The 27,801-nt window shown below is 39.2% G+C and overlaps 1 protein-coding gene and 1 long non-coding RNA gene across 13 annotated transcripts in view; one reads left to right on the top strand and one right to left on the bottom strand.

Moving 5' to 3' along the window:
• Positions 1 to 126: 126 nt before the first annotated feature.
• On the bottom strand, positions 127 to 4,520 carry LOC116784182. The gene is made up of 2 exons (XR_004355986.1): positions 317 to 4,520; positions 127 to 274 (listed from the first exon to the last, which is right to left on the bottom strand). It is a non-coding gene; the product is annotated as an uncharacterized LOC116784182 (long non-coding RNA).
• An 8,484-nt stretch (positions 4,521 to 13,004) lies between these two features.
• Positions 13,005 to 27,801, top strand: part of QKI (QKI, KH domain containing RNA binding) — a 157,320-nt gene continuing 142,523 nt past the window's right edge. For 5 of the 12 annotated variants that reach the window (XR_004356371.1, XM_032684285.1, XM_032684284.1 and 2 more), the window contains exon 1: positions 13,005 to 13,894. Coding sequence is in view for 9 of the 12 variants with exons in the window: in XM_032684285.1 (XP_032540176.1) it covers positions 13,753 to 13,894 (142 nt within the window). In the remaining 3 variants the exon portion in view is untranslated. Of the gene's footprint in view, positions 13,895 to 16,260; positions 16,304 to 22,140; positions 22,229 to 27,801 lie in introns of those variants that run through there. The other 7 variants (XR_004356373.1, XM_032684288.1, XR_004356372.1 and 4 more) reach the window with 5 other exon arrangements.

Here is a 27,801-nt window from a genome sequence, read left to right as displayed (position 1 = left end):
CTTCAGAATCAGCCTTAGGAAAAAGGAAGATTGCTCATTTTTAGTGTTCACCACAAAGGCTGAGTGCTGAGAGAACTTACCTGCAATTTCTAGTGGTGTGTGGGTTTTCTGTTTGGTGGTTTCCAGTTGTTTTTTTTTTTTTTTTTAAATTCTTCCATATCTTGTTATTTCTGTATTTGAGTAAATTGAATGGAAAAACAGTAGAAATGTAAAGTGAGTACAAACAACCAAAGGGGAACTTCTGTTGCTGAAAATTTCAACCTGTTTGGTAATCCTGACAGCATTGTGATTTGATCCTTACAATCAGTTCCATGACCTTTTCTTCTTTCTGTTGTTTTCCCCACAGGAATTAGGATTTTGCCCAGGGACCTAAAGTCTGAATCCATTGTGGGATTCTCTGATCAGGAGTGAGAAATATGCTCATATCCTTAGCTGTTTTTGAAACAAAACTTCATAAGGCAGATCACTAGGTAGGCTCACAGTCTTGCATTTAAGAATCCACTGAAAGCATTAGTGTTTTATTTGTGTGTTTTCATCGTCTGGAAGCAGGACGTTCTGGCTCCTCCCTTTCCACATGAACCTCTGAGCCTGGAGAAGCAGGCTGGACTTAGATGCAGATGACAGGGACATGCCTACCTTGGGGTCATCTTTGTACATTCTTGTATTTTCCTGTGCCATTTCCTTTTGGGAAAAGAACAGATAATTGCTTTCCTTATCATTAATATGGCACTCCTGTGGGCTATAAGCTCTTTGGCTTTGGGAATTTTGTATTTATTTATTTACTCATTATTATCAGCATCATAATAATTTTTGGGGGCTGGGGGCTGTACTTATTTGGTATTATAAAGTAAAGCCTTCTACAGGACTCTTGTCCTGTAGAACATGCCTGTTCCCTGATTTAGGCCTATAGTTCATCCACCTTTCTCATCCCCCAAAAAAACTACTTTCAAGGATCTTGGCTGGTGCGCTATTTTTTTCCTCCATTTGGGAGTGTTAATATCTTAAAGGGAGCCCCAAAGCCCCCTGCTCAAGCCAAGGAGTCTCTCAACTTTGCTTTTCCCTTACTGTCCTCCATATAAAAGCTGTCCTATGCCTGCCTCTACCCCTGCATCTTCCTTCTTCAAAGCGTATTCAAGTATCTCATCTCCCTGATGCTTTCTCTTCCAACATTTATTAGCTTGATGCATTTTCTTCATTTTCCTATTAATGCACTGTGTGCTATACATATATATAAGGAAGTCGTGCATCCCCCACCTGCAAATCCACCCACAGAAAGAAAAGAGGCATTTCACTGTACAGATGTGCAAATCTGTTTCGCTAAGATACTACATAAGTGCTTCAATTTGCCCAGGATGGACAAATCCAAGTAAGTTTGAAATCTCCCCAGTTAAGAGACAGAACTGAGATTTTTTTTGTTCATATTAAGGAGCTTAAGTACTTAAGTAATATCTAAAACTGTGTCTGTGGTCATAACTGGCTATGTAGGGGGGAAAAAAAAAGGCAAGAGGGAGAAGATTTAGGCTAAAGGATGAAAGATTAAACAAAAGTGATGCGATTTCAGTTGTTAAATACTAATTTGCTATTAGGTTGTATACCTCTTTACTGTTTTGGGATCTGCTAAACCAAATTTTTTCACTTAACCCTTGAATATCACAGGCGAAGTCATTGAAAATAGCAAAATTTGCATTTTAAGATCATAAACAATAACTTTAGAATAAATGAAATATACATGGCTTTATTGGATTTAATTACACATGAAACCAAATATCTTGAAAACAAAGTACAATAAAAAGATGAAAATATTAGGACAATGTTTTATTAACTTCAGATAGGCATATTATAAACATGAAAAACTGAGCCTAGACAGTTAAATACTATTGCACTTGAAGAGCTAGTATTTTGCAATTGCTTCAGTAGGTTTTAAATTATAGCACAAAAGCACATTTTAAAATCTCATGTTCTGGTTCCTGAATGTGAAAGAATTTACTGTCCCACCTGTGTGAGCCGTGGCCCTGTCTGGCATTGCTATGTGTGTTTTGGAGAATAAAAAGGGGTAGAAGGAAGGCAGAGATGATTAGAAGTCGAACAGTTGACTCTTCTTGACAATGCAGTATTAAAAGAATTAAAATACCCATATTTCAATACTAGTATTTTAATGCCCTATATTCTTCCATCTAAAAAAGGCATATTCCTTAAGTTAGTTTTGAACTAACAATTTTGAAAATAAATATTCTAGTATATCCAGCTATAATCTGGATATTCCAGTATATTCCATTTAGCTTTGAAAAAAAGACAGTTTAGTTTTCAGAAATACCTTTAGTCTCACAAAAACTAACTCTCCTGGATAAATGTACTGAAGTTGGCAAAATCAGCATCACTGAGTTATCTGACTTGTCTCATTAAAGCATACTTAACTGCACCTTTTATCATATCAGAAAATACTACCATGTTTATTACTACTGATGTTAAACTGTACAGGACCAAAGCTTTGCCTTTTCTTCATTACTGAAAACAGAAATCCAGTTAAGACTTTTTAGACAAGCTTTCATTTTTCAATTAACACGTTCTATTTCAAATTTATTCAGAGCTGAAACAAGAGTTTCATTTACAACTGAGGAAAGCAAAGATGAAACTTTGTTCTTTCTTTTGTGCTCAGTCATACAATTTATTTTTCTCTTGGCAATGGATTTTAAATCTCTTTGCCTTTTTTTTTTTTATGGGAACTGTTTTAGTAAGCGCCGACATTAGAGCTGACAACGCTTTGTGTGGTTTTTTTTTCCTTTTGCCTAGTTTCTGTGTCTGTGTGTGCAGGCATGCATTCATTAACGTAATTCCTCAACATTCAACAAGAGTGCATCATAAACCAGAGGAAAAAAGCCTCATAAATATTTAGATCCTCCACCTACCTTCCAAAACTAAAGTGAAAAAGAGTATTTAGTGTGGACTTGGTTTGAGTTAATCTGCATATGAACTGAAAGGGGGTACAAAAGGATGAAAAGGTGGTGGAAACGAGCATACAAACCCCATAGTCTCCAGGGGGCCATTCATCTTGTTCTTGTCAATACAATCTCAGTCTCAGTGCTTGGCTGTGCTCTGCGCATGACCCAACAGACTGGCTTTGCAAAGGATGTGCGTGCTTTCTTCCTAGTTTTGTTCTACGGTGTAATTTTTTGAGAGGAGAAGAAAAATACTTCACGTTTGGGAAGCTGGAGAAATTTTTCTACCTGTTTGTCACCCACACACTGACATACAGACTTAAAACAATAACATAAAAGGACAACTGGGTTATACAGAGAGCAATTTTAGGTAATTCGACAATTAATGAGTGATAATGAGATCACAATGTACAGAAACAGACCTGTACAATTTGGACTAAGTGTTGTATATATTTACATATAAAACTCCATTTCTAACAAACAACATTGTCAAAAATTACAGATAAAACCCCAGAACACCAGTAAAATTTAGGATTTAATGGATTTGCACAATTGAGCAGAGTCACGGAATTGTTCAGGATTCTGCAAATTTTTTTATTTTAATTTTTAAAAAACGAGGGAATGTGTAATACACTCAACAAATATTTTATTTTATGATCTGAGATCAAATTTATTTTGAAGGATTACATCACACTACCTACATACAATGACTCCTGATCTACAACTACTATGTTTAGGTGTTCTTTATATGCCAAAAGGGCATAAAGGCCACTAAAGTCTGTAATAAGACACAAGTAATGATTTCACACATAACAAAACTCTTGACCATAAGGAGACAAAAGAGCAACTTTTTCGTTTTTGTAAAAACAAAGTTAGAATGAAAATACATGTAACTCACTGAACTCATTGAACTCCAATCAACCAGATTAACTATAGCAAAATTATATAAATAGTACATGCAAAATGGTCATTTTAGTCACATAATATTCGCTTATCTTACTACCTTGTTAACCTTCTATTATGTACTCATGATAACAGAAAAGTCCAAGTATATTATTTTCAAATTAATCTCTATTTCAAGCTCTTCCTTAAACGAACTCAGCTGAAGTGGGTTTTTGGTTTTTGTTACCAGACCTCCTCAAAACCCTGATAGTGACCACGTCAATGTAACAACAAGTACAAGCATGAGCATGTAAGCTGCTCTGACTCCCCCACTAATCACCCAGTGTCACTCTAACACAAAGGACTCCACCTACACTGACAAACTTCTCATGAAGTACCAAGATATATCTGTAGCCAGAGGGATAATTAATTTTTCTACTAACCTGTAAGACAGGTGAATACAAACTTCAGAACGGGACAAAAGATCAATTATGCCTCTAGTAATGAAAATCAGATGGATAGCTATAAATAGACTATCTCGAAAGAAAACCAAGGAAGGAGTGTATATTTTAATTGACTTGCTAAGGGGAAGACCACCCTCTGGCATGAAAATTGGCCATCTAATTGGCTATGTCATGACTCCTCAAAAGCAAGTAGAAACATTCTAGAGATGGGGAAATGCTTTAAGTCATTAAAGCACTCTCCTCCGAAATAGCAGGGACTTTACAGATCTTTCTAGGGTAGGTGGAAGGAAGGTTGTGTAATTACTTAACAACTGTTTTCATGCTTTCTTTTATTAAAACATTACAACAAAAATTCACAGTACCTTTTTTACTGCCTTGCCTCAAATACTGTTTTCTGTATAGTTCCCGCCACAACCTGTTGTTTTTTGAGAACACTGTCAGACCAGACTAAATATTCATTTGTTAATACATATCCAAACAGCACTGTTATGCAAATTGCATAGTGTATTGGATTGTATACCCTCTGGGAAACTGATTTGTGCATTGCTCTGCTCTGCTGACAGGATAACAGTTCTTTAGTTGTATCAGGACTTGGGGTGTGTAGAGAGGGTGTGTGCTAAAACCAGAGACAATTTCATACCTGTTTTGTTCAAACAAAAACCTGTAATCAATGTAAGTGTAATAACTTTTCTTTAACAGTTTGATAAGTTATGTAAATATCTAAAAGGTGAAGAAAACTGCTCATGAAACTTTCATATATATAAACAAATACAATACCCTAAGAGATAACACTAACATTTCAGTAATCACTTTTATTTATTAATTATACAATAACTGCCTATTAGAGAAGCATCCTTAAAAACTTCTACAAGTTATGGAGAAAAGCTGTGATACGTACATGGAAACTTCTCATGTTCTAAATGAACAGGAATATCTGGACTCATGTGAACTGGATCTGTACAGAAGTCATTTGAATCTACAGGAAATGCATTGTTTCCCTTCCCTGTATTTCAGTCACAATCTGTGACCAAACACAAAACATTTCAAACTAAGAATAATAACAAAAATTGTGAGACTTTGAGAGATGGCCAGCATTGTAAAGCATAATTTCCAGACACTTCAAATTTAGCTGCAGTGATTTTTGCATGTATTTCGCCTCTATACTGTAGTGAACTTTTCAGCTTATTCCCTTGCCTCCCTGCTCTGTGGTCTGGCCAACACAATGACTTGATGAATGTAAAATATTAACACACCGAGTCAAAAGCTTGGGAATGACTGCATTACCTTCAACAAGTAATTTAGTTCTTGTCAAAATCCTGAACTCAAGCTGTTGCTCAGACTATTCCGAGAGCAAAAGTGGTAAACAGAAAACAATTCTGCATGCAGCTGATGGATCAACAGTTTGCAGTGGCCACTCCAGACATCCAAAAGGTGTAAAAAACATCTGCAAACTATGGCATTAAAGTGACCTTCTGGAGATTCACGTGGAGTACAAGTGAATCCTATCCTTTATTGTGCTTATAAACTTGTAACAATTACTTACTCTGATCAAGCAGTGAACTCATTTTAAACAGTAATCAGATCCAGTATCAGCTATATAAAGTTACACGATCTTGTATTAAATGACTGTAACACAAAATGAGTCACACCTCCTAGATAAGCAAACAACCCAGAAACATTAATCTTTTGGCTTTGAGCCCAAGAGTTGTGTTTTACTGATTGTTAAGACTTGTCCTTTGAACTCTGGTGACAAATAGGGACTTAATATGCACCAGACTACAAATTCTAACAAAGATGGCATGAGATTTGGGATGCTTCCTGTTTCTACAAGGAAATTCTGAATTTATCCAAGTGCTTAAGCAATAAGTCTGTGTGCTCTTGCCCTTCATTCAAGCAACTTGAGGTACAAAGTGTTTCATAGCTTCTGATGAGTAGAAAACTGTGAAGTAAGTTCTGGGGCATATCATAACTCAAATATGTGTGGCTACTATATTCCAGGAAAAGTCTCCCACACTCAACAGAAAGACTGTGGGTAGGAGGAAAAAATGGGAGACATCAAGTAATTCACAATCAAAACAAACTTTAGGCTTCCTAAAGTGCAAAAGTATCATAAAAAAACATTAAGAAATTGAACACTGCTGCTTCTTTTTAGAGAGAAGGCAATGGACAGATAAAGCAATGGACAGATAAAGAAGAGAGCAAGCTTCTGAGCATACTACAGCATGGAAACACAATGGTCTTTGCGTGGGTAAACAACAACCACTATAGCACTGCTCCGTCCTTTGCTTTGGATGAACACCGTTCAGCAACTCTGTCTCAATCTCCAGAAGCTATAAGCACTCAAATTGCTTAGTCCCTTTCTTTTCTCACAGCTTTGTAGCTCCAGATACTTCTCTTTACCATTAAATACATAAAAAAGGGTTTACATTTAATAATGACTTGGAAAATAGAAAGTATTTTGAGAAGGGAAAAGAAAGACTTTTAGTAAAAAATAAGATTCGGAACTTTTCAGACCAATTAATTACACTGTCTTAGAAGGCCCACCAATACAAATATTTCTTGCTCATTACTGCAAAGTTTAAGAAAATGCTAAAGTTTTCTTATAATTTGTCTAGATGTTTTCTGTCCAGTGGTAATTGAGAAGAATGTTTATTTTAAATCTACTAACAAAGTTAAGACTGAAAATATTTATATTTCACAGTAACCAACATACTGTGGTATTTTAGCAAAAGAGGGTGTACCCGAGAAACAGAACTTACCTGTTTCTTTACATGTCAGCTCTTTGCCACTGTGGTTGCCAAAATAAATCTGCAAATTTCCCTGATATGAACGTTTTATTATTTTTTTTAATCCTATAGTAAAAGTGAAAACATTTCTCACTGTGGTTACAAATAAAATACTTCTGATTATATATCTTAAACAAAAGTATGTCTTTCAACATTATATTTTTAGTTACATATAGCAAATTTTAAAAAGCTGCTGAGGGCACTACTGTAGGTGAGATAACTACATCGATTAAAATGCAGAATGTTATCCTGAATAATTTTAAATTTAGGCATCTAGATCAAAACAGATAGAAGGTAAAAAACCAAGTATGTCTGAAATAATGGCCATGATCTCTCAATATTCCTTATTTCCAAATAATAAAAATATTGCAGTCTTTTAACTTGAATGGATGTTAGCTGGACTCCCAATGACAGATATCATATTTAGCAGTGGTCAATTCAGTGTCTCCACAGATTTAGGCAGCACTCACTGCTACTCCCAGTTTGCAATGTGTGGCACAGATTGGCTCATATTTTGCTTCCAAAAGTGACAGGCCAGAAGCCATCTGAAATTCCCCATTATGTGAGCACAGCTATACCACTAAGGTAGTAATTTTGTGACTGCTGAGATGGAAAGAGTCATATCTAGCACACTAACTGAAGCTACAGGACTGTGCATGGGATTAGAAACACTGGAAATGTGCATGGTGTATTTCAAGAGGTTACTTTGCCTCTTTTATTGACCTAGGCAGAGCATCGATTACTCATAATCCAACAGTAAAATGCACTAAAACAATGCAAGTGTTCATAAATTATAAGGTGTAGGAATGTTTATGAGCTTAGAGGTAAAACATACCTTCAAAATACAGGATTCAAATATGTTCTGTAAATAGTTTTTTCCCCCGGCTTTTAAAATTTAAGTGCTGTTATGAAGGAGATGATAAAGTGGGTAAATTTTATGTTTACAATGCACTACCTCAATTTAGTTTTCTCTCTGTAACTGCTGGTATTTTTCTTTTTCTATGCCTTGTCAGATTGCTTTTCTTTCCCTCCTTCTCACTGTTTTCTGCCTTTCTCAGCAACACCGTAATAAAACTGGCATACATGAGACTTCATTTTCATCTCTTACTGAAGAATGTGAAATGTAGCCAATTTAAACTTTGTTTTCAATGCAGAGATTTCTCAAGAGTACAGCAGAACTACCACCCTCTCTAGACAGACACACCTTTTCTCGTTGCTAGAATGATATCTTTTCTGGAGAAAAGCCTACATAGTACTTAAAGAAACTGCATGTACAGCCATTGCATATCCATGGAAATAATCTACTTAAAAGTACAATCTACTAGGCAATCATTCTATGGTAATCTGGAAAGTAGATGTAATCTATTATATATTGATTTACATCTTTTCTGTGCATACTGATGACTATTTGGCAGATAGGTAAAGTGAAGCCCAAAACAGAGATACCCACGCCTTCCCTAACTACACAGAGTTACATAAAATGCTTAATATTATAGGAAGTAGAATTTAGGCCTCTCCATTCTGTCTATGTAACAGTATCCTACAACAGTAACATAAGGTATATACATAAGGTATATGTTACTTACCAAGAAAACTGCCAGGTACAAGATTTAGGTCAAAGGTGGAAAAATACTTCTTTTGTTTTACTTAGCACTGTCTTTTCTTCCCAGCTTAATGACCGCATAATTAATACACAACCACAGGAACAGTGAGAATGCAGCAATTCCTACTCTTGTATAAGTGGGTGAATCACAAAGGTATCTCTTTTTCTGCCTTCTTTATTCCAACATGAGGAATAGCCAGTTCTACCAGGAGTGATACTGTGGGTTACTACACCCTTCTTCACAGTTGTTGTACAGCTTAATGTAATTTAAGTATAAAAGATACAAATCTGAATCCTTCCAGACTCAGGTGTGCTTAAAACCTGTATCTTCTACTTCTTCAGCAATCACTTAACATCACTAGTGGACAAATTTAAGCATTATCTCTTCCAGGATTACACAGAACACCTAGAAATGTCCCTTTTTAGACTATGAACACATCATCTGCTTATTACTTTGAATGACATGCTACTATAGCTTCTGTTTGAAAAGTTACCTGTTGGTTTGGCTTAATGTCAAGAGAAATATGTTTTTCATTGTCAGACACCGCACAGAATTTCAATCTAATTGGTTCTCAAGATTTTTAGTCTGGCTCTAGAACCTTATTCTGTTACTGAATTAAGTACCTTGCTTAAAAGATAAATTAATTTCAAATGTTCGTCTGGTATTGGGTATGTCTGACTACTGCATTACAGTTACAGTAGCTACAACCTTGTACACCATGAACGAGCCAATAATGAATCACACACACAGCGCGGGTTTTTTTTCAAGTGACTGTAATGGTTAAGTGAAGAACTGTTTCTTTCCCTAAAGAAGGGTAGTATAGCACAGTGGTATCTTCCTGATACAGACAGCACTGCAGAAGGGTGACAACATCCAACAGTATAAGCTTATGATTTGGTCAATGGAGATGCTGGAAGTAATAGCCAACACTTTTGAATGAGTATGCTTCCCAGGAGTCATTAGCCTTCAGATCTCCCATTTCCCAAGGTGTTATCAGCTATGAACATTATAGCAGTAATTGAATTTGCTTTTTATGATCATTGCAGACCTTTACTGTAATATATAGAGGCTGCTGCTCACATTATCATAATTTTTCTAACTTTGAGATTAGATTAATGCAATGAAACTTCACCCTAAAAGAGAAACTGTTGGAGAATACTACAGGTTACATGATACAAGAAAGGCCACCTAGATGAAAACACAAGAGTTAAAGATAGGGACTTCTGCTTGTGTCTAGACTGAAGTTAAGACCTTGAGTACTTACCTAAAGAACTCTACAAGACCACAGGACCTGATTATCTTGAAACAGACTAATCAACTTCTCTCTTTCTGCCCCCTCCCCTTCCCCTTGACATCAAGACCACACAACCTCTCACCCATACTCACAGAACCTGTTTACCCAGTCCTTCGTCATGTCCTCCCCCCTGCCTTCCTTCCCCATGGGAACGCAGGAAAATTAAGACAGTGTAAGAGTATTTCCAGTGCCTCTGTAGATCAGGCTGTAGTCATGCCAGTCTCGATGGGAACTATACCTTCTCACAGCTCTTTAACCAGAACTAATTCTACTTTCATCTCCTTGGAACTCTTAAAACACCCTTTCCTAGGATGTGGAAGTGTGGGAAGGTAAAGGCAGAAAGAAGAACATAAGGTATGCTGAGAGGGGTTTTAGGTAGCTTTTTGGTTTTACTGTGTTTTTGATAAAGAAAGATATCGTGCTGATTTGCTTATTTAAAACTAATGCTGAATGATCTGCATTTTATTAAAACACTCAGCTTTTCCACAGGCTTTTCTCTAAAGATTTAAATTCACAGTCTTGAAGTATTTACAGAAAAAAATAAAGGATATGAATTTTTTCTGTCATTTATGCCTAATTAAATGGGTAGCTTTATCATATAGCTTTGTCTCAATTTCTGTACCGTTCTAAGAAAATAATTCAGATTAACACATAGCAAACTAGGGTTTGAATTTTGCATTGCACTGCATGAGTGATTCCTCAACTGCTGGTGTGCACCATTTCATTCTCCAGTAAATAAGCACAAAATAACATATGATAAGCTCTATTGTTCCTATCAGTAGGTAAGACAACTGATAGTTACTGCACAACAATTTGTGCTGGTATTTCTTACCTTGTATTGCCTGCTCCTATTCAAGCACTGGAAACACTTTATGTGCAGGAAGCAATAATGAAGTGGTGTGGGAACAGCTGCACCAAATCTGCTGAAAAAAAAGTCTCCATATGCTCTTTTTACTGTGAGAATCATCAGTCCAGAACAATTATTCTAACATCATCGACATTTATCTAATTTTAGGATGAAAGCTTGCTGTTCAACGGATGCCCTTAATTAAATGGAAGGATCTGACAGCATGTTTTCTCAGGGTTAAAAAGAGCCTTCGCTCACTGTTTAAAAAACAGTGAGTAAAGGGCTACAAAAATGCATCATCGTCCGGACTGGTCTACAAGAAGCAAAAGGATGGCAATTTTCTTAAGCATGTAAGGTTGTATTTTAGCTTTTCACAATTGTAAAACAAGGTTGGAAAAGAGCAAACACAATCATGTTACTAAATAGGAACCGCAATGTTTTGTCATCCATAGCCATACTGCGGTGTGCTGTGGGCATGCTACTGATGAACTAAGAATCTATATTTTAAAAAATGGTTTGTAACATTGCTACTTTTTGATAACAAAGATAATGTTTTCTGACTGACTATATAATTTTTTTTAATGATGGAAGCAATAAAATTGACTTACCTTACATAAGCCATTAATTTTTACTTAATGTAAACAAACCCCTGAAATGAAATAAAAATTCTCATGTCCAAATAATGAGCTCTGCCTGTTTAAAGGGGAAATATACTATAAACACTAGACGGAATGCAATAATCCAAGGCATTTTTACTATTATGAGAACTATACTTTCTCTACATTTTTGTCAATGTACATCTTTCAGGAAAAGCAGTTAACCCTGCTTGACATCACCCAATGACACTGTGCACCTGTACACGTGACGTGTCTGTTTCTTTTTAGTTTTGGAAGCATTGGTTCATTGCGATTAATCTATCTTCAAATACCGTGCAGTATATATTGAAATACATTTGAATTTTTCACAGAACTTCAAGCAACAGCCCCAGCCCTATTAAAAAAGACTGTCTTCAGCGAGGTACATGAAGAATGCAGCGATTTTTATCTAGCTTTGTGACAAAAGCTCTACCAAGCTATCGAAAACTACATCAAAGCTTCCGGATGATCTCTTAAGTAATAAAAACCAAGTAACAACACCGAGTAGCTGCGTGGGGAAGGAGGAATACGTACAAGCAACCGCGCCGCGCTGCTTTGCCCCTGCAGCTGCAGTGGATGGAGCATATTAACTTTAGTCCTGGCTGCCGGACACCGCTGCTCCCAGCGCGTCTCCCATAAACACCCGCCAAACAAGACACGGCCGATGCCCAAACGCGGCGCTGCCCTACGAGCAGAAAGGGCTCCAAGCAGCCCCGCCGACGCGGCCCGGGCGGGCAGGAGCGCGACGGGATCCGCGGGCTGGCCCGGGCTGCGTGGCCGGGGCGGCCGCTGCGCGGTGCCCGCAGGGGGGGGCCGTGCGGGACAAGGGCCGTGCGTGCGGCCGCGCCGCCGCCGCCGCCTGCACGGATAGACCCCGACTCGCTCCGCGCGTCCAGGGAGAACGGCTTCCCGCCAGCTCCGCTTCTTCCTGCTCGCCGGTGGCGGCCGGAGCGCTCTCGAGGCTTCCCCGCTCCCCGCCCGCCCCCGCGGCCCCGGGACCGACCGGGAATCGCTCCTCGCGCCGCCCGCGCCGCCCGCACCGCCCACCGCCCCCGTGCGCAGGCGCGCTCGCAGCCCCCGCACACACCTGCCCCCTCCCCCTTCCCCAGCCCCGCCGCCGCGCGACACCAGGGCAGCGCCGAGCGGCGCGAACACGCGCGCCCCGGCGGGGCTGTCCCCGCCCCCGGGGGGTGCACGTGACCCGGCCCCGCCCCCGCCCTGGCGGCGAAGGCGCCGCGACGCGACTTTGTTTGGGAGAGTTCCGTGCGCGCGCTCGTGTTCCCGCGCGGCGGGGCGGGGCCGGGCGGGGCGGGGGCGCACGGGAAGCTGGTTGTCCCCCTGCCGCCGCCGCCGCCCCGGGCTCCCGGAGCGGAAGAGAGGGAGAGAGCGAGGGAGGCACAGCTGTGGCTCCGCCAAGTGGCGCTGCCACCGCCACCGCCGCCGGGCAGCAGCCGCCCCGCCCTTGGTCCCGCCCCCGGCATGTCCCACCCCCGTGGGCCCTGCCCCCTCCCCTCCTGCCGCCGCCGCCGCTGCTGCCAGCGCAGCCTGAACTGAAGCGAACTCCGGAGCGAACTGAGGAGAAGTGAGGAGGCGGCGGCGGCGGGGCTGAGACTCACCAAGCCACAGGCGGCGGCAGCAGCAGCAGCAGCGGCGGCAGGAGGGCGGGCGGGCGGGCGGGAGGAGGAGAAGGAGGAGGAGGAGGAGGACACACGCCAAGCGCACCGCGGCGGTAACAACAGCAGCAGCGGCGGCGGCAACAGCGGGGAGACACCGGCGGCGGCTCCTCGGAAGCGGCAGCCGCGCCAGCAGCGCCCGCCCGCCCCGCGCGTCCCCTCCCTCCCTCCCCCGCCGCGAAGACAGGGGGCAGCGCCGAGAGGAGAACCGGGCTCAGCGTGTGTGTGCGCGGGAGGAGGAGGAGGAGGAGGAGGGGGGACACACCGAGGACTGCGCCGGCCGAGGGCGCACGGAGCAGGGAAGCAGCGGCGGCACCGAGAGGTGGCGGCGGGTCCTTGTGCCCGGGGAGGAGGGCGCAGCCCGCACAGGGGTTTCTACCGAGTTTCCTCTTTTTTTTTTCTTTTTTTTCCCCCCCCCCTCGGTCCCTGGGACTCAGCGGCGGGTCTGCGTTTGTCTCCGGATTTGAATCCTCCTCCTTCTCCTCCTTCCTCGGGGAAGCTCCCCTCCCCGCCCCCTCCCCTCCCCCACCGCCTCCCTGCCCGCCCGGATCCAGCCGGGCGCCCCGTGCCGCGGTCGCGTTGCTCGGCGGAGCTGCTGCGGGCGCTCGCCGTCTCTGCACGGGCTTGGAATATGGTTGGGGAAATGGAAACCAAGGAGAAGCCGAAGCCGAGCCCCGATTACCTGATGCAGCTGATGAACGATAAGAAGCTGATGAGCAGCCTCCCCAACTTCTGCGGGATCTTCAACCACCTCGAGAGGCTGCTGGACGAAGGTAAAAGCGCTCGCCCTGCCGCCCCCTCCCCCGCCCCGCCGCCCTGCCCTGCCTCCCCCGCTCCGGGGATTCCGCTCGGCCTCCCACCCCAGCCCGGCTGGGCGGCAGGGACGGCCCGGGGCCTGTTCCGCTCTCCCCGCTGCTCCCCGCACGCTCCCGGCCCCACTGGGGAGCCTAAAACAAAGGGGAAGTGCGGGCTCTCCCCGCCCTGGCCGCCGCCGTGCGGTGCCGGGGGACTCGGGGAGCGAGTGGAAGGGGGAGAAGCAGCCCCGGCCGCGCGAGTCCCCGCTCCCCCCGGGAGGGTTTCCCCCCTTATTTTTTTCCTCTCCCCCCCCCCCTCCTTTCTCCGCACCATCTCCTAAAACCGGGGTAAGGGTAACTACGGCACGGAGGGGAGGGAGCGAGGAGAGGAGCTCAGGAATGCGCTCTGGGGGAAGGCAGGGAGGAGGGGAAAGGCTGGCTGGCGGCTGGCGCTCCCCTCCCTCCATCCCTCCCTCCCGCGGCGGCGGGGGACAGAGGGGTCCTGCCGGCGCCCTCGGAGCGCTCCGCCGCCCGGCCCCAGGGCCCCCGCCGGGGGGGGGCGGCGGGTGTTTGGTTTCGAGATTTGGCTCTTCTGGAAGCTGCTTGGACTTGAATGACTAAGGCGGAGGGGGACTGAGCTCTTTCTTCAGCTCCAGATCTACCCCACCCCGAAGTGGCCACAAACTAATTACGGTTTTCCTATACTGCGAGGGAAGCGAGTAAATTCTTCTTTCAACTACCCTTACCTTTTAAAGAAACTTAACTTTAAAGACTCCTACGTGTGACTTTAGTGAAGGGAAAAAAGGGTTACGAAATTGCCTAGTCTACTCCTGCCAAACGTCCACCCCAGCCCCGCACCCGCTCCTGCCGCGAGGCGAGGGCTCCCCCCGCAGCCCCCCCACTTTTTCCCTAAATAAATTTCTTTAAGGTTAAGCTTTTACGTATAAATAATCGTATTTTAGAAATAGAAACATACGTGTTGGGAACTTATCCCATACGTTTTCCCACTACAGTAGCAGACCCACTGTGTTAAAAATAAGGTGATACACTTGTTCTTAGTATTTTAAATTCGCCTTATACTCGGGTTCACAGGTTTGTTTTTCTTGTCAAAGGCGTTTCCTTTCTTACAACTTTAAACCTAGGCTTAGGTTGGACCTGTTCGTTTAATCGTATGTGATAGCTTTGTAGAATACGATGAGGCCATAAATTATTTATACAGTTTTAACTTGTTGGGATTCCTAGGGTGAAATACTGATTTTTAAGATTTGGAGTTAGGATTCTTGTTTGCGAACGTGTTCTTCCTCGCTAAAAGAAGTTTGGGAAGTTGTTGACCTCTGAAGATGAAAGAACTGGTTATATTTGGTAGAACAACTCCCCGCCCTCTCCCAAGACTGTAAAAATGAGATAGTGACTGTAGTACAACACAAAAATAGCGTATCGAGAAAATGCTACCTTCTGAAAGAAATGATAGAGGAATTAAAAAAAAACAAACCACAAACCTGGTGGAGAATACCAAAATATGGACTGTGGGAAGCAATGTAATAGGAGATTCTATTTTTATTTTCAAGACTCTTGGAGGAGTTTGAATTTATATTGGAGCAAATGCGGACATGAAAAGTAAAACTATTTAAGACTTATGTTCTTGGTCACCACAGCAAACAATCTCCTCAGAATAGTTAGACTTACAATAAACATCAAGAAGAAACTTGACTGAGAAGATTCCTTTATAGCACAAATGAGCCTTCCAGAGGCTTGATACTGGATTTTTAAATTCCTGAATCTCTTCAACTTAATGTATTTGGCCAGAGGAGGCCCGGAGCCTTTTTTTTTTTTTCTTTTTCCCCAGAGAACAAAAGGAAGGAAAAACATTTCCCAATGCAAAAAGGACACTGAAAAAGGATTGTCTGAAGTACTTACATCTTGTCATATATTTTGAAATATTGAAAACTCTGGAAGCCTGTTTGTCAAGTATTGGAGTTTCAAAATGAGGGCTCTCAAGACTATTGCTGAAAAAGTTTAAGGACTGTGTTGGAACTGTTCGTCACACTCTTCTTCAAAAGAAAATAAAATACAATCTGTGTTTCTGAATAGTCTCTGGAAGAAGACTGCTACCCCTTTAAGCTTTTCGGCTTTTCCTGTTTACGTTGGCAATTGTGTGGAAGTATTGTGGAGGCAGAAAACTTTTTGGAATGTTGAAAAAAATGTTTCATGCAAATCTACTAAATTGCTTCATGACTTCAAAATGTGAACACTAAGGGGCGCCAGTTATTTTTTTTTTTTTCTGATGCGTGAGGCCAGCCTCTGAGCACCAGTGCTGACTGGGGCAGGGAAATTAACAGATCTGTTAGAAGATACCAAAAATGACAAAATGCTTGTGGATTTGTGCAGGTATCGGTATTTGCATGGGCTTACACATATTGGGTGCTTACAGGCAGTATTACAGAAGTGGAGTAGGTCGTAGCAATTAACAGTTGAGAAGCTGGTTGTTTTCCTGTAAAACGCTTATCCTGGTTCTCAGAGGGGGGACTGTGTTAAATATCTTGAGCTGTATGCTACACTGACATTCTCCAGCAGAAGGGCTTAGCAGTAGCAAATTACAGGTTTGCTAGAACAGTCTGCAAGATTTAAAGCACTTTCTTAAAAGTGTATTATTTAATAGTTTCATTAGTTGTTTCCTGGCACCTTTGAGAATACCAAGTATTTGGGGCAAGTGTGTGTCTATGTAGATATATATATATATAATCTAAAAACAAGGTTACAAGGTTCACATTCCCTCTTTGTACCCTCTGCCCTGAAATTTCATTTCCTTCTTCTATTTATTGTTTAGTGTTTTATGTAGGTGGGGTTTTTTTTTTAGTTACTATACAATCATTTTCCTGAAGGTTTTGTTTATGTTTGAAAAGAATAATATTATGATCAGCCATTGTCTTTTATGTTGTGTGCTGACCAAATTGAAGAAATAAAGTCACAACCCTAAGAATTCAAACAAACATGGGATTGCTTTCCCTATTAGAATGCTAGGGTTTTTTTCATTATTATTATTTATTTATTGTCGCATGTCAGTATTTAAAAACAAAACTGAAATGGACTTGTCATTACTTCTTGGAATTGTATGCAGGAAGAGAGAAAAATGGACCTGTCTGTTTAGGTGAGCAGTACATCTAATCTGGTTAGGTTACAGAATGTACATCTCCTTTTTTTGGGCCATTTATGTGCTCCGTGTATTATCCAAAACACATTTTCCTTTCCGAACTCTGTCCTAGTTTTTGGTCTTTGAAAATTTTAGCTTTTAACTTAGTAGATGGTCTCTGCTTTATGGCGTTTAGTTTTGAAAATCAGCTTAAATGTAAGAGGTATATGGAGGAAACTTTTTTTAAAAAAAGAACTACTTTATAATAAAATATGAATGTCACAGTTTTGTTTGGATTACAGTTATTTTTCCATATGTGTGCTTTCAACTTCTTATGTGTAAATAAGGCTTTTGTGGATTAACGAGGATGTTTAAAGTGCACATCATAATAACTAGGAAGCTGAATTGTTTTTATCAGAGTAGTGCAAACCTGTGGGAAGAGAGGGCTCTTCCTGAATGTGGAATAGGCTGTATTTCCTGTAATTGTTTTCACCATCAAATGTGACCTGATTTTTTTTTTTTTTTTTGGGTGCCTAGGCTTCTCAGATACTAACTTTTATGATTTTAACCTGCATCGTTTTTTCTGACATCTTGTATATTTTAATACTCCCCTTTGTGGGCAGTGAATAGAGTTGTTCCTGTTTTCTTGCACTAGTTTTTAAAAATTAAATTGGACATTTCAAACTCCTCCATAGCACTCTGACCTATTGAAATTAATGAGGTACTTTGGTTGTATTCTTTCAGCAGATTATGAAGAAATATGCCTAAACTGTTAACCGAGATCTGAGTAGTATAATTCTTAAACTTGTGCTTTGTTTTCTTCAACCTGTAAGTGGCTAGACTGGTGCACCTGATCAGAATGTACATGGATCAGACCTGTGGTCTGAACTGCTTTTAAAAACGTATTGAAGTGGACTTCATCAAGGATTCATTTTTCTTCGGTAAACTATACCTCAGAAACTTACGTCTTCCCGTTAAAACTGTGTTGAAGGTGACTTAAAAGTGTGTCGACCTTTAAATGTAAATTAAATCATGCATCTGTCTATTGGAGATAAATCTAATTTAGGCTGCCTCTTTCTGACTGATAGTTATAACAAAGCTATCTGTAAAATCATCGAGGTAGGCAAATGAGGATAAATTTTTCTTGGATGTTGCGTTCTCTGTTTAATTTGCTTACTTAGAAAAGTGCATGTGAACTTGCAGAGCCCAGTGCCCAAAACTGCAGGTTTTGTGCCAGTCTCATTGTATTAATCAAAACATCTGTGTGAGTTACGGCTGAAGAACTGTATTCTGGTGCTGGAACTGAGTTTTCACTGAGAAGTTATCTAGTTACTTTTGTACATGACCTTATTGTTTGTGATTATGTAAATGTAGCCTGTGCTTAGCTTGGGTTTTGCTGACCTGTCAGGTTTGATGGAGGGGCATTGACCACATTAACATGTCAGTTTTTTGGTATTTCAGTTTTCCGGATCTTGCAATAAAACCCTATTATTTAATTTAAAACCCCTGCCTCTTACTGCAAATTTAGAAAATGAATATTCTTTAGGATAAAGGCCTTATGATAGGTGTTTGCCCAGAGAGTCTCAGACTGATTTTTAAACTTTGTGTTTTAACGTTAAATTGTCAAACAGTATACCACAGTAGCATTGAGTATTGTGTGTGCTTTTTATCACTAGTGCTCTTTTGATTGGTTCTTTAATCACCTCTAAAACTTAATGGTCTGAGGTGTTTTTCTGGTTTATGATTGTCTTGTAATAACAAGGTTGTAAAACTTAGAGAACTTGTGTTCAAAAACTTTATAAGAGCTGTTCTGAGGTGTGGTATTTGTTTTGTTGTTTGGTGGTTTTTGTTTCTTTTTTTTTTGATACCTTGGCACAGCCTCTTATCACACCAAAAGCTCCATTGCACTTTAGAAAAAGTGTGGGGTTTTTTTTCTTTTTTTTTTTTCTTTTTTTTTTTTTTTTTTTTTTTTTTTGCTCGTGGAAAAATATTTAAAACTTCCCTCCCCCAGCAACAGTTCAGTTCTTTTTTAAAAAAGTTATTTTTGGATCTGTATCTGCAGCATTTATAGTCACCCGGTGTGTAACTTAAAAGGGATATTTTTTGACTGATACGAGTTTTAAGTTAGTAAAGCAGTTATTTTAAGCTCATATTTTGAAAGCGGTTTGTTCGCAGTTGCTTACTAATAATTGATTATTAAAATGTGTGTCATCAGATTTTTTTTAAGTAAGGGTAACCATAGTAGACTTGATTATGTACAAGAGCTGCTGACTTACATGTTCAATTGGGAAAGATCTGTTTGAATTGACAATTTTTGTTTAATGCTACTTGTTCCTTAAGGTTGGAATAGAGTTACATTTTCCTCATCTGAAATAAGGCGCAATAGTTTCTAAAACAACAAGTGTCTTATAAAAATCTCTTGCTATGGCTAGAAACAACTGAGCAAGTGCTGATTAGGGAGTGGCAAGTGATGCTTTCATAATGCATAAAAGAAAAAGACGAAGGTGTGTTGGTTAATATTAGAGTCTGAAATAAAAACCCCAAACCAACCACCAACAACTGAGAAAACTTGATTTTAGGAGAGTACTTAGAATGTCCTAAATATGAAAATGAAGTTTGCATGCATTAAAAGATAGAAAAAAGTTACTGGTGTTTGATGAACGCTTTGGGTGTGAAGAGAAGGCTAGATATGAAATGAATGGTTACTTTTCTAGGTTAGTAACTTCTTTTTAAATCATTCTTAAACTTTTTTACTCTGAGTGCAGTGAACAATGCCGAGTCAGAAATGGGATGCTTACAATGGTTTGAATTTGTGTAGGCTTCGTTAGAAAAGCAAGTACATTTGAATTGTCTTTTAATTGCTGTTTGTAACCATAAAATCTTCTCCTTTTTTGAGAATGCATACTGATGCAGGTATCCTGTTAATTAGATGTGTTATTAGATGCTGATCTGGTATATATTCCATGGCTGGCAGGATAGACCTGTGGTAATGTTAATTATCAGGCCGTCCTGACAGCTCAGGCTGATTGAAGTACAGCAGGAATCTGCCATGGAAACCAATGGTTTATATTTGACTGCTTATATGGAATGTTGGGGGGGGGGAGTGGGAGGGAGACAAGAGAAATACCTTGCCAGGAAAGCTGTGAAATAATGCAATGCCCTCACTCACTGACCCTTGCCTTTATTGAAACATAACTCACAACTTCTCATTCAGACTATGTGAATTTTTCTGTATTGATTTTAATCATAATGCATAGTATGAAAATCTTCTGTTGATTCTGACAGTTTATTGAATTTTAATAGCCCAGTGCTAAGAAAACTAGTAGGAACAGTAAAACTGCTGGTGTTTTTAATCCGATTATGCTTAATGCATTTGGTTAGTTCAGTAGTACCACACAAGTTACATCTTGATAGCAGGAAGATCTGTGTCTGTGAGGGATGTTGGTACTACTGTTTGAATCCTGAAACAGATGAGAGGTGTAATTTTTATAATATGAATTATATACCTTTGATAAGACAAAGAGTGGGGTTGCTGAAAGTTGGGCAGTGTTATGTTTCTACTTTTGACTTCAGAAAATATTCTGTGTAACCTTGTACAATGCAGTTAAAGTAATGTCCGGATTTGTGTTTCTTTTGGTTGTTTTTCTTGGAAATATTTAACAGAAGTGGAGTTAACTTTTTAATAGAAGAGTTTAGATTTTTTTTAGACAACTTATGCTTGAATGAGGAAAACAGATGTGACTTCATTAGTAGAGCTGGGCCTCCAGTGTGTTATTCCTGCTTCCATTAAAAAGGTGTATTTTGCAGGCTAACTGTGTGTCTGAGAACAAGAAGACAGTTCAAGTGTAGTTGTCTGAGTCCAACACTAGAAGTTGCAGCTTTTTTGATCCCTGCAGTTATTTTAGCTGGTGTTAGTGGTCAGAAAAAGTGTGGTAATGCTAACAGGTTTTTTTATTTATTTTATTATCTGACTTAAAATATTGAGTAGAAGTTGAAAATACGTTTTCAGTTACTTTTCATTTGAGAATTGATTTTTTTTATACTTGGTGTCAAATAGTAAATCTTGCTTTTCAGTTCAGTGCAAAAAAAAAATCATTTTCTTGAAGGGAAATGCCGATAGGTAGCTATTAATATGCTTTAATGTTTTTGGTGGTGTATAGTTGAGTAGCACACTGGAAGTCAATTTTTTGAATCACTTTAAAAATATTTTGACTGTTTTGCAGCTGCACTTGAATCGTTGTACTTTACACCATATTGTAGTAGGGAAAATTTTCTGTGTTTCCAGCACAGGGTGTACCAGAGCAAGTTTTTGATACTTCGTACTATAATTGCAGTACTCCAGGAAGTGTCCAGGGGGAAAGGTCCTCAGGATAAGGTCCTTATTAAAGAGGATAAACCATGAAGCACTTTGCATGATAACTTACTGAAGTCTCAGGGTATTAATAGTTGGAGCAATTAACACTTCAGTGGTATATAGCCTTATAAATGTTTATGCTGCTTTAAGCCCTCGAAAAGGAAAAACATCCCAGTGTGACAAACAATTAAAATCTTGTTACTTTGCTGGGAACATAATTCTAAGGAGTAACGCATCAGAACAGCTGCTGATGTCAGAGCAGGGGCAGGGGAAGATAATACAGTATTTTATACCCTTATCTGGTGGATCAGTTTCGGGCTTAAAAGGTCAGCTGATATTCTGTACTAGTCAGGGGTTTTTTGAGTTTGTTTTTATGTGGTGTTGGCTTTCTTTTCAGACAGATCAGAGCTGTGATCTAACTCCCCATATGTGATCTCAGAGTAGTTGTGTTGGCACAGTGGCTGAGGTTGCTCGATACTGAAGATGTAGAGCAGAGCCTTGGGGAGTGAAGTATATTTGCTTAAACATTTACTTAGAAGTCTGAAACTCCTAATTGATGTCAACTGATGGCGCATCTGGTCCATTCAGAATTTTAAGGATGTGACTATTTTCAGACTAGCTGACACTAGATGGAAGTCAGACTTCACTGAATTCTTTAAAGCCTTTAGCTGTTGAAATAATGAACCTTCTTGGTATTTTTTTTAATTCAGATTAAAGAATTGTTTTAGAAGTCTCCATAACCACTGGTTGGTCAAAATGTCCTGTCCTAGCTCCAGTATATTTTCTTCATTAATGTCTACGAGATGGAATGCACCTGAAATCTTAAAAAGTAAGCAACAGATCTACTAGCACAAGTATTAATACAAACTTAATGTTCTGGTTCATGTATTTAAATTGCTGCTAAACTAAAACGTTCAGCTCATGTTGCATAATGCTTCCATTTATTTATCAGACTTCGAAGCAGCAGCAAATCAGTTAACATTCTTCCTAATGCAGCTTAGTCTAATAACTTGCAAATAATTATATCAAAAGTTAATGCGTAATTTTCAATTTTTAGATGCAGAGCAAGCCAAATCAACTTCTCTTTGCTGTGGAGTATCTTAGGTATCTTTGCAGGAACGGCTAGGAGGAGAAAAGGAAAAAAATTCTCTGACTCGGTGCTGTTTGCTTTTGAGCAGTGTGGCTCATGTGTGCATACTGCTTTTAGTTGGTTTCAGTTCGATTGCTTTTGAAGGAGCACGAGATATACTCCTACAGCAGAAAGCAACGGGGATGTTTTTTTCAGGAAGTTGTCGTCAGCCCCCTGCCCCAAACTTACAAAATAACTTTGCCTAAATACTACACGTACAATCTATTGACAAGAGTGTTCTTGTAGCAGTTGGTTTGTGTGTTAAAGTTGAAGGTTAAAATGCTGTAATAGGCCCAGCTGTCATGTTTAAAATGGAATGTTTTTGCTGTGAAGATTCTGTGCAGTGAGAAAGTAGTGTGTGTTAGATGTTGGTAGAGACAAGTTGTTGATAGTTCTTTAATTGCTTAAGTATCTTATCATCTATAAAGATAAGTATAGTCAGAGACGCTCATATACAGCCGGTTTATAAGTGAATTACTGCTGCTTTAAATCACTTGAGGCTTTTATGGAAATCTGATAACTGCCTCTGAATCAACCTGAAGCAATACTCCTTATACAGATTTTGTTCCCGCTTTTCATGTAGTTATGTCAACTTTGTGCTCAAATAGACTTGAACAAAATCTGGGCACAGATGATGTGTTAGGGATCAGAAATTTAATTTGAACCAAGATTTTATCAGGAAGGCTGATCATATGTGTATTAAAAAATCTTCAGAGAAAGAATGATACTTCAGTACCTCTCAGGTATAAAATTAGTGACTGGAATTGCTTTCAGAAGAGAATTATGTTTGGATGTTTTAATAATATGTTTACAGAAATTTGAGTCATATTTTGAAATTTCTTGCTATGGTTTTTGCCAATTCTCTGAGGATAAATTTTATTTTTGTGACAAGACTAGTATAATCCTATATGGCAACAAAGCCTTGAGAAAACATAACCTAAAAATCAAATCCACCTTAGAAGAAACAAACAAACAAAAAAGGTACAACTGGCTTTCTTGAGAAAATCTTATTAAGGTTACAGACTTGAAGAAAAATTTTTATTAAGACCTGTGACGTTTAAGATATATACTGCCATTTGAGAAGGAGAAGGGAAAAGCTTCTCTATAGCAACTTAATTATAGGGTTAATTGAAATTAAATTTTACGTGGATTGAAGTATTTCTAATTTCTCATAATATGGGTGTAGCTTCCAGAGAAGGAAGGGATTGTGTGGAAGCTTTGTCTGTAGGAAATGGGGTACATAAACCTAATGCCTATTGATTTAGTAACTGTATTTTATTCATAACTATTCATGAGGAATCCTGTTGGTTCCAAATGGGAGGTTTAATGCACACTGAGGGCACTTGGTAGTGCTGAGTTTTAATACTGTTAAGTGTCTTCGGAAAGATATTCTTGCGTCAGCCTCGGATTAACATAGGATGAATAACAGAGCAATTCATCAGCAAGGCAGCTCTGAAGAGTGTCAGCAAGAAAGCTGACGATGATGAATTGGACAGAAAGGGATGCTGCAGTAGAAAGCTGCTACAGCCAGTGCTGGGGTGTTGAGTGATGGCAGTTGGTATTTAGGTGTATGCTGGGTAATTAAGTGAGGAGGGACTGCACTCTCTTGCTTGGCTGAGTAGAAAAGAAACGTATCCCTTCTACAATTTAAGGTGGTTACTAAATTCAACAGCTTAAAATGACAGATGGACAATTGGTTTGTAATTCATTGAAAAAGATTTATGTTAGTCTTCAGTACTGATAAATGTGAGTTATGTTTTGCAGAGAGACTGGTGAACTTCCCTTGATGTTTGCAGTCTCAGCAACCTTATTTGGCAACTAAAATTTGGGTAAATTAACTTTAAGGCAGGTTTAGTTTATTCTGAACTTAATTTTCCTTCAAGTCCTGCGCTAGCTTTTTTTTAGATCTCACAGCTTTCAGTTACTTCCAGTTACTTCAGTTACTGGTTACTTTCAGTTTTAATTTTTAATTTTTTCCCCCCAGGATAAAGAAAATAGTTGGGAATAGAGGGGGGATTTTCTTCTATCAACCTAATAGCATAACTGTTTTTTATTATGTGCACAGGTCTTTCTAATCCCTTTTATTTAGCATGGTTTGTACTAAAATTGTTTTTGACTGCTCATTGTTATATCAAATTGTTGAACAGTTCATACATGAAGAACAGTTTAATGTTCAAGTTCTTTACTTTGTAGGGGCTCTTTGTATGGTTTTTTTTTCTGACCGCTGACTGACTGTAAGTAACTAAACCTGTATGTGCAGGCTTTCTGAACTCTGAGCAGAATTCAGTACTGAAATCTGTATCAAAGACAAGCATTTCAGTATATCATAGAGCAGTCATAACTAGTATAGTATAATGGTATATTGTAGTATAAATTACTGCACAAATCAAACTACATCTTTAGCACATTTTTCTGGATTAAACCTCTTGGCTTAAAGTTTTGAGCGGTTGTTGCTAACTAAAATGCGTTCCTGAATAATCAGAAGGATATTTTGATCTCTCTTTCTTCAAACTTTTATTGTGTGCTCTTAGTGTTAAATTTCAGATAGAAGACAGGATACTAATAAAGCAATAACATTTAAGGAGCTTTTTTCTTAGTCTAGTCATGGGTTAGTAATTTCTCCTAGTATGTGATGTAGTTGAAACACAACTTATGCCGCTATAAACTTTATCTTCTTCCCCCCCTCCCATGGAAAGTGAAGGAATGAATATTACTAGCAATGAAATTGGATAATTTCTAGACTGTCAGTTAAGGAAACTTAATGCCACAAATATGGATGCAGTACTTTGCACCTGTCAATATTGGTATAATGAAAAAATTAACACAAAGGAGACAGTACATTTTAAGAACATATTACTGTGCAACTACAAAAATTGTATTATATGTTGGTTTTAAAATGGCTAAATTGAATGGATCATTATATGAAAGGGACAGAAAAATCAGAATACATTTCCTTGAACTGAAATGTCTTTTTGCTCAGAAAATTTTACTCATTTGCAAAACCAATATAATTTAGTTAGCCCTCAAATGTTATGAGATTATACATTACACTTTATTTAGGAAAGGAGAATAACAGCAAGATATCAAGATACCTGTAAGTGTTGCAGTGTGAGATCTGAAGTAGCTTGTGATCTGGTTGGAAATATCTGTTTGGCAGAACATTTTCTTAGGGTAAGAGAGATGGAGATACTTCATATTGAAGTTAGTGTTTGTACAATCTAATCAAGATTTCCTCTGTGTGTAATGTCTTTTTTCCAACACAATCTATGCTATTTTTCTTTGTGCTTGTCAGATTGAACCACTTTAGCCACTCCTTGCCCATACCTTTTTCTGACATAGCAAAGAAGTACAAAGCAGGTGTATCTCATTTTGCAGCACTATCACTGAAAACTGTGCAGTCTTGGCATGAAAGTAACATAAAGGAGGTGTTTTTTTTCCTAAACCTGTGTCTGAAGGGGTTGTATTTTGATATTACATGAAAACAAAATAGTGTTTGATATGAGACCTTTGAGACCACTTCCTCTCTAAGCAGACAGCATCTTTTTTTGTTCGCAAAGTTAATGGAGCTAAGTGAAAAGCAGTATGAGTTAACAGAATAGTGTTTTCCAATCTGTTGTTTGCAGACCCACTGCATATGAAGAGTTGCTGCAAATAAGAAAAAGAAAGTCCGTTGTTGGGAGATTTAAGTAGGCTACGCTGAACCTTCACTTCTTTTGGGAACTTTTTGTTAGTATGTAAGTGAAAATGGTTGAAGACCACTGATGTAAAGGCATTCCATTATAGCAATTGTCCTTGTCTGTGGGCTGAAATAAAAATTTGAAACAAGAAATTTCAAGGAGATCACAAAGTAAAATTGTGTTCACCATTATGTGTATTGAAACTGTTTCATCTGTATGCATTTATTCTTTTTTTAGGACTTCTTGCTGTTATGTATTTACTGAACTAGTGAGTATGGTGATGTTTTCCCCAGATGAAATGTAGAGGATCTAATTATCTATATCTATAGAGTTCAGTTTGCAATACTGGAACTCCAGAATGTTAATGTTAATTGCTAAAAGTAGGTGTGAGAGACATAATCTACTAAATTCTTTTTGGCATTCTATTATTATAGAATAATTTCAGTATTAAACCGTCTGTAAGGGCATCTCTGCCTTTCAATTTTAATTCCATTAAAATAGCCACGCTGTTGTCATTTACCAACAGGGATATTAAAGGAAGTTCCAGATGCTCAAGTACCTTTAGCTGTAAATATTTCAAGAAATATTTGTTGTTTGGGTTTTTTTTCCCCAAGAGACAGCTCTGTGAGCTGATAGAGCCTATTGTTTGATGTAATGAACTTGGAAAAAAAAGAACTGAAAAGAATTTAAACCCATTTAATACACAGCAGTCGAGGTGCAGATCTTGCTTATGTAGTAAATCCATTCCTTAACTCAGTCCTGAATATATAATGTCTTAATTTATAAGGTTGTTCCTGGTGGATTTAAGAGATAGATGGGACTACTGTAATTCAAATCTGTATGTGTTAGAAAATTCTAAAATTCTGTTAAAAAATTACATGTGATTTAAGTTAGCATTCAGTTTAAGTATTGGATGTTTAATTTCTGCGGTGGGTTGCAGTTTTTCGACTGACTGGTGTGTTTTAAAAGAGGCTGTTCTTAAACTCACTCAAGTTTGTCAGCTGAAAATTTATGATTCTGTAGCTACTCTGTAGAAACTTATCTTCAACACTCTAATTATGTAAGTAGCAGAGATCTTGGCTACCAGACTGGTAAAGTAAATATTGGTTTTGTTTTAATATTCTCTGTCTGTTTCTACCATGTGTGTATATAGACGCGAGTACAGTCTGTCTCCCGTCCTCTCTCCCTCTTTTCCTCTCTTTTGCTTTTGTCATAGTGGTATTTGTTAATACCTCTCTCATAGTAGTACTTACTCAGTTATAAATGTTGTCTCTATGGGCAAGATTTAATATTATTAGAAATCATGTTTTTTTCTGGATGTAATTAAAAGTTATACATCATATTGCTGTAGTGTAAAACCAAAGGGGAGGAGAGGAGAATCTACTGTTTTAGTTCATGTATCTGGCAGTTTTTAATGTGCTTTGATGAATGAAAATTTTCTCTTTATGAATGAAGAACATTTTCATGTATCTTAGAAATATCAGAATTATAAATCCTTATTTTTAAGTGTTTTTGTTAAAAATAAAACTGGTTTTAATAAGTAGCGTAAACAGATTTTTATTTTTTGACAGCAAACAAAATTCATATTTAGTCTCC

The sequence above is a fragment of the Chiroxiphia lanceolata genome, chromosome 3 (genome assembly GCF_009829145.1).
Source record: "Chiroxiphia lanceolata isolate bChiLan1 chromosome 3, bChiLan1.pri, whole genome shotgun sequence".
In the NCBI taxonomy this organism is placed as follows: domain Eukaryota; kingdom Metazoa; phylum Chordata; class Aves; order Passeriformes; family Pipridae; genus Chiroxiphia; species Chiroxiphia lanceolata.
Note: the sequence above shows the minus strand (reverse complement) of the source record. Positions and strands in the feature narration are given on the sequence as shown.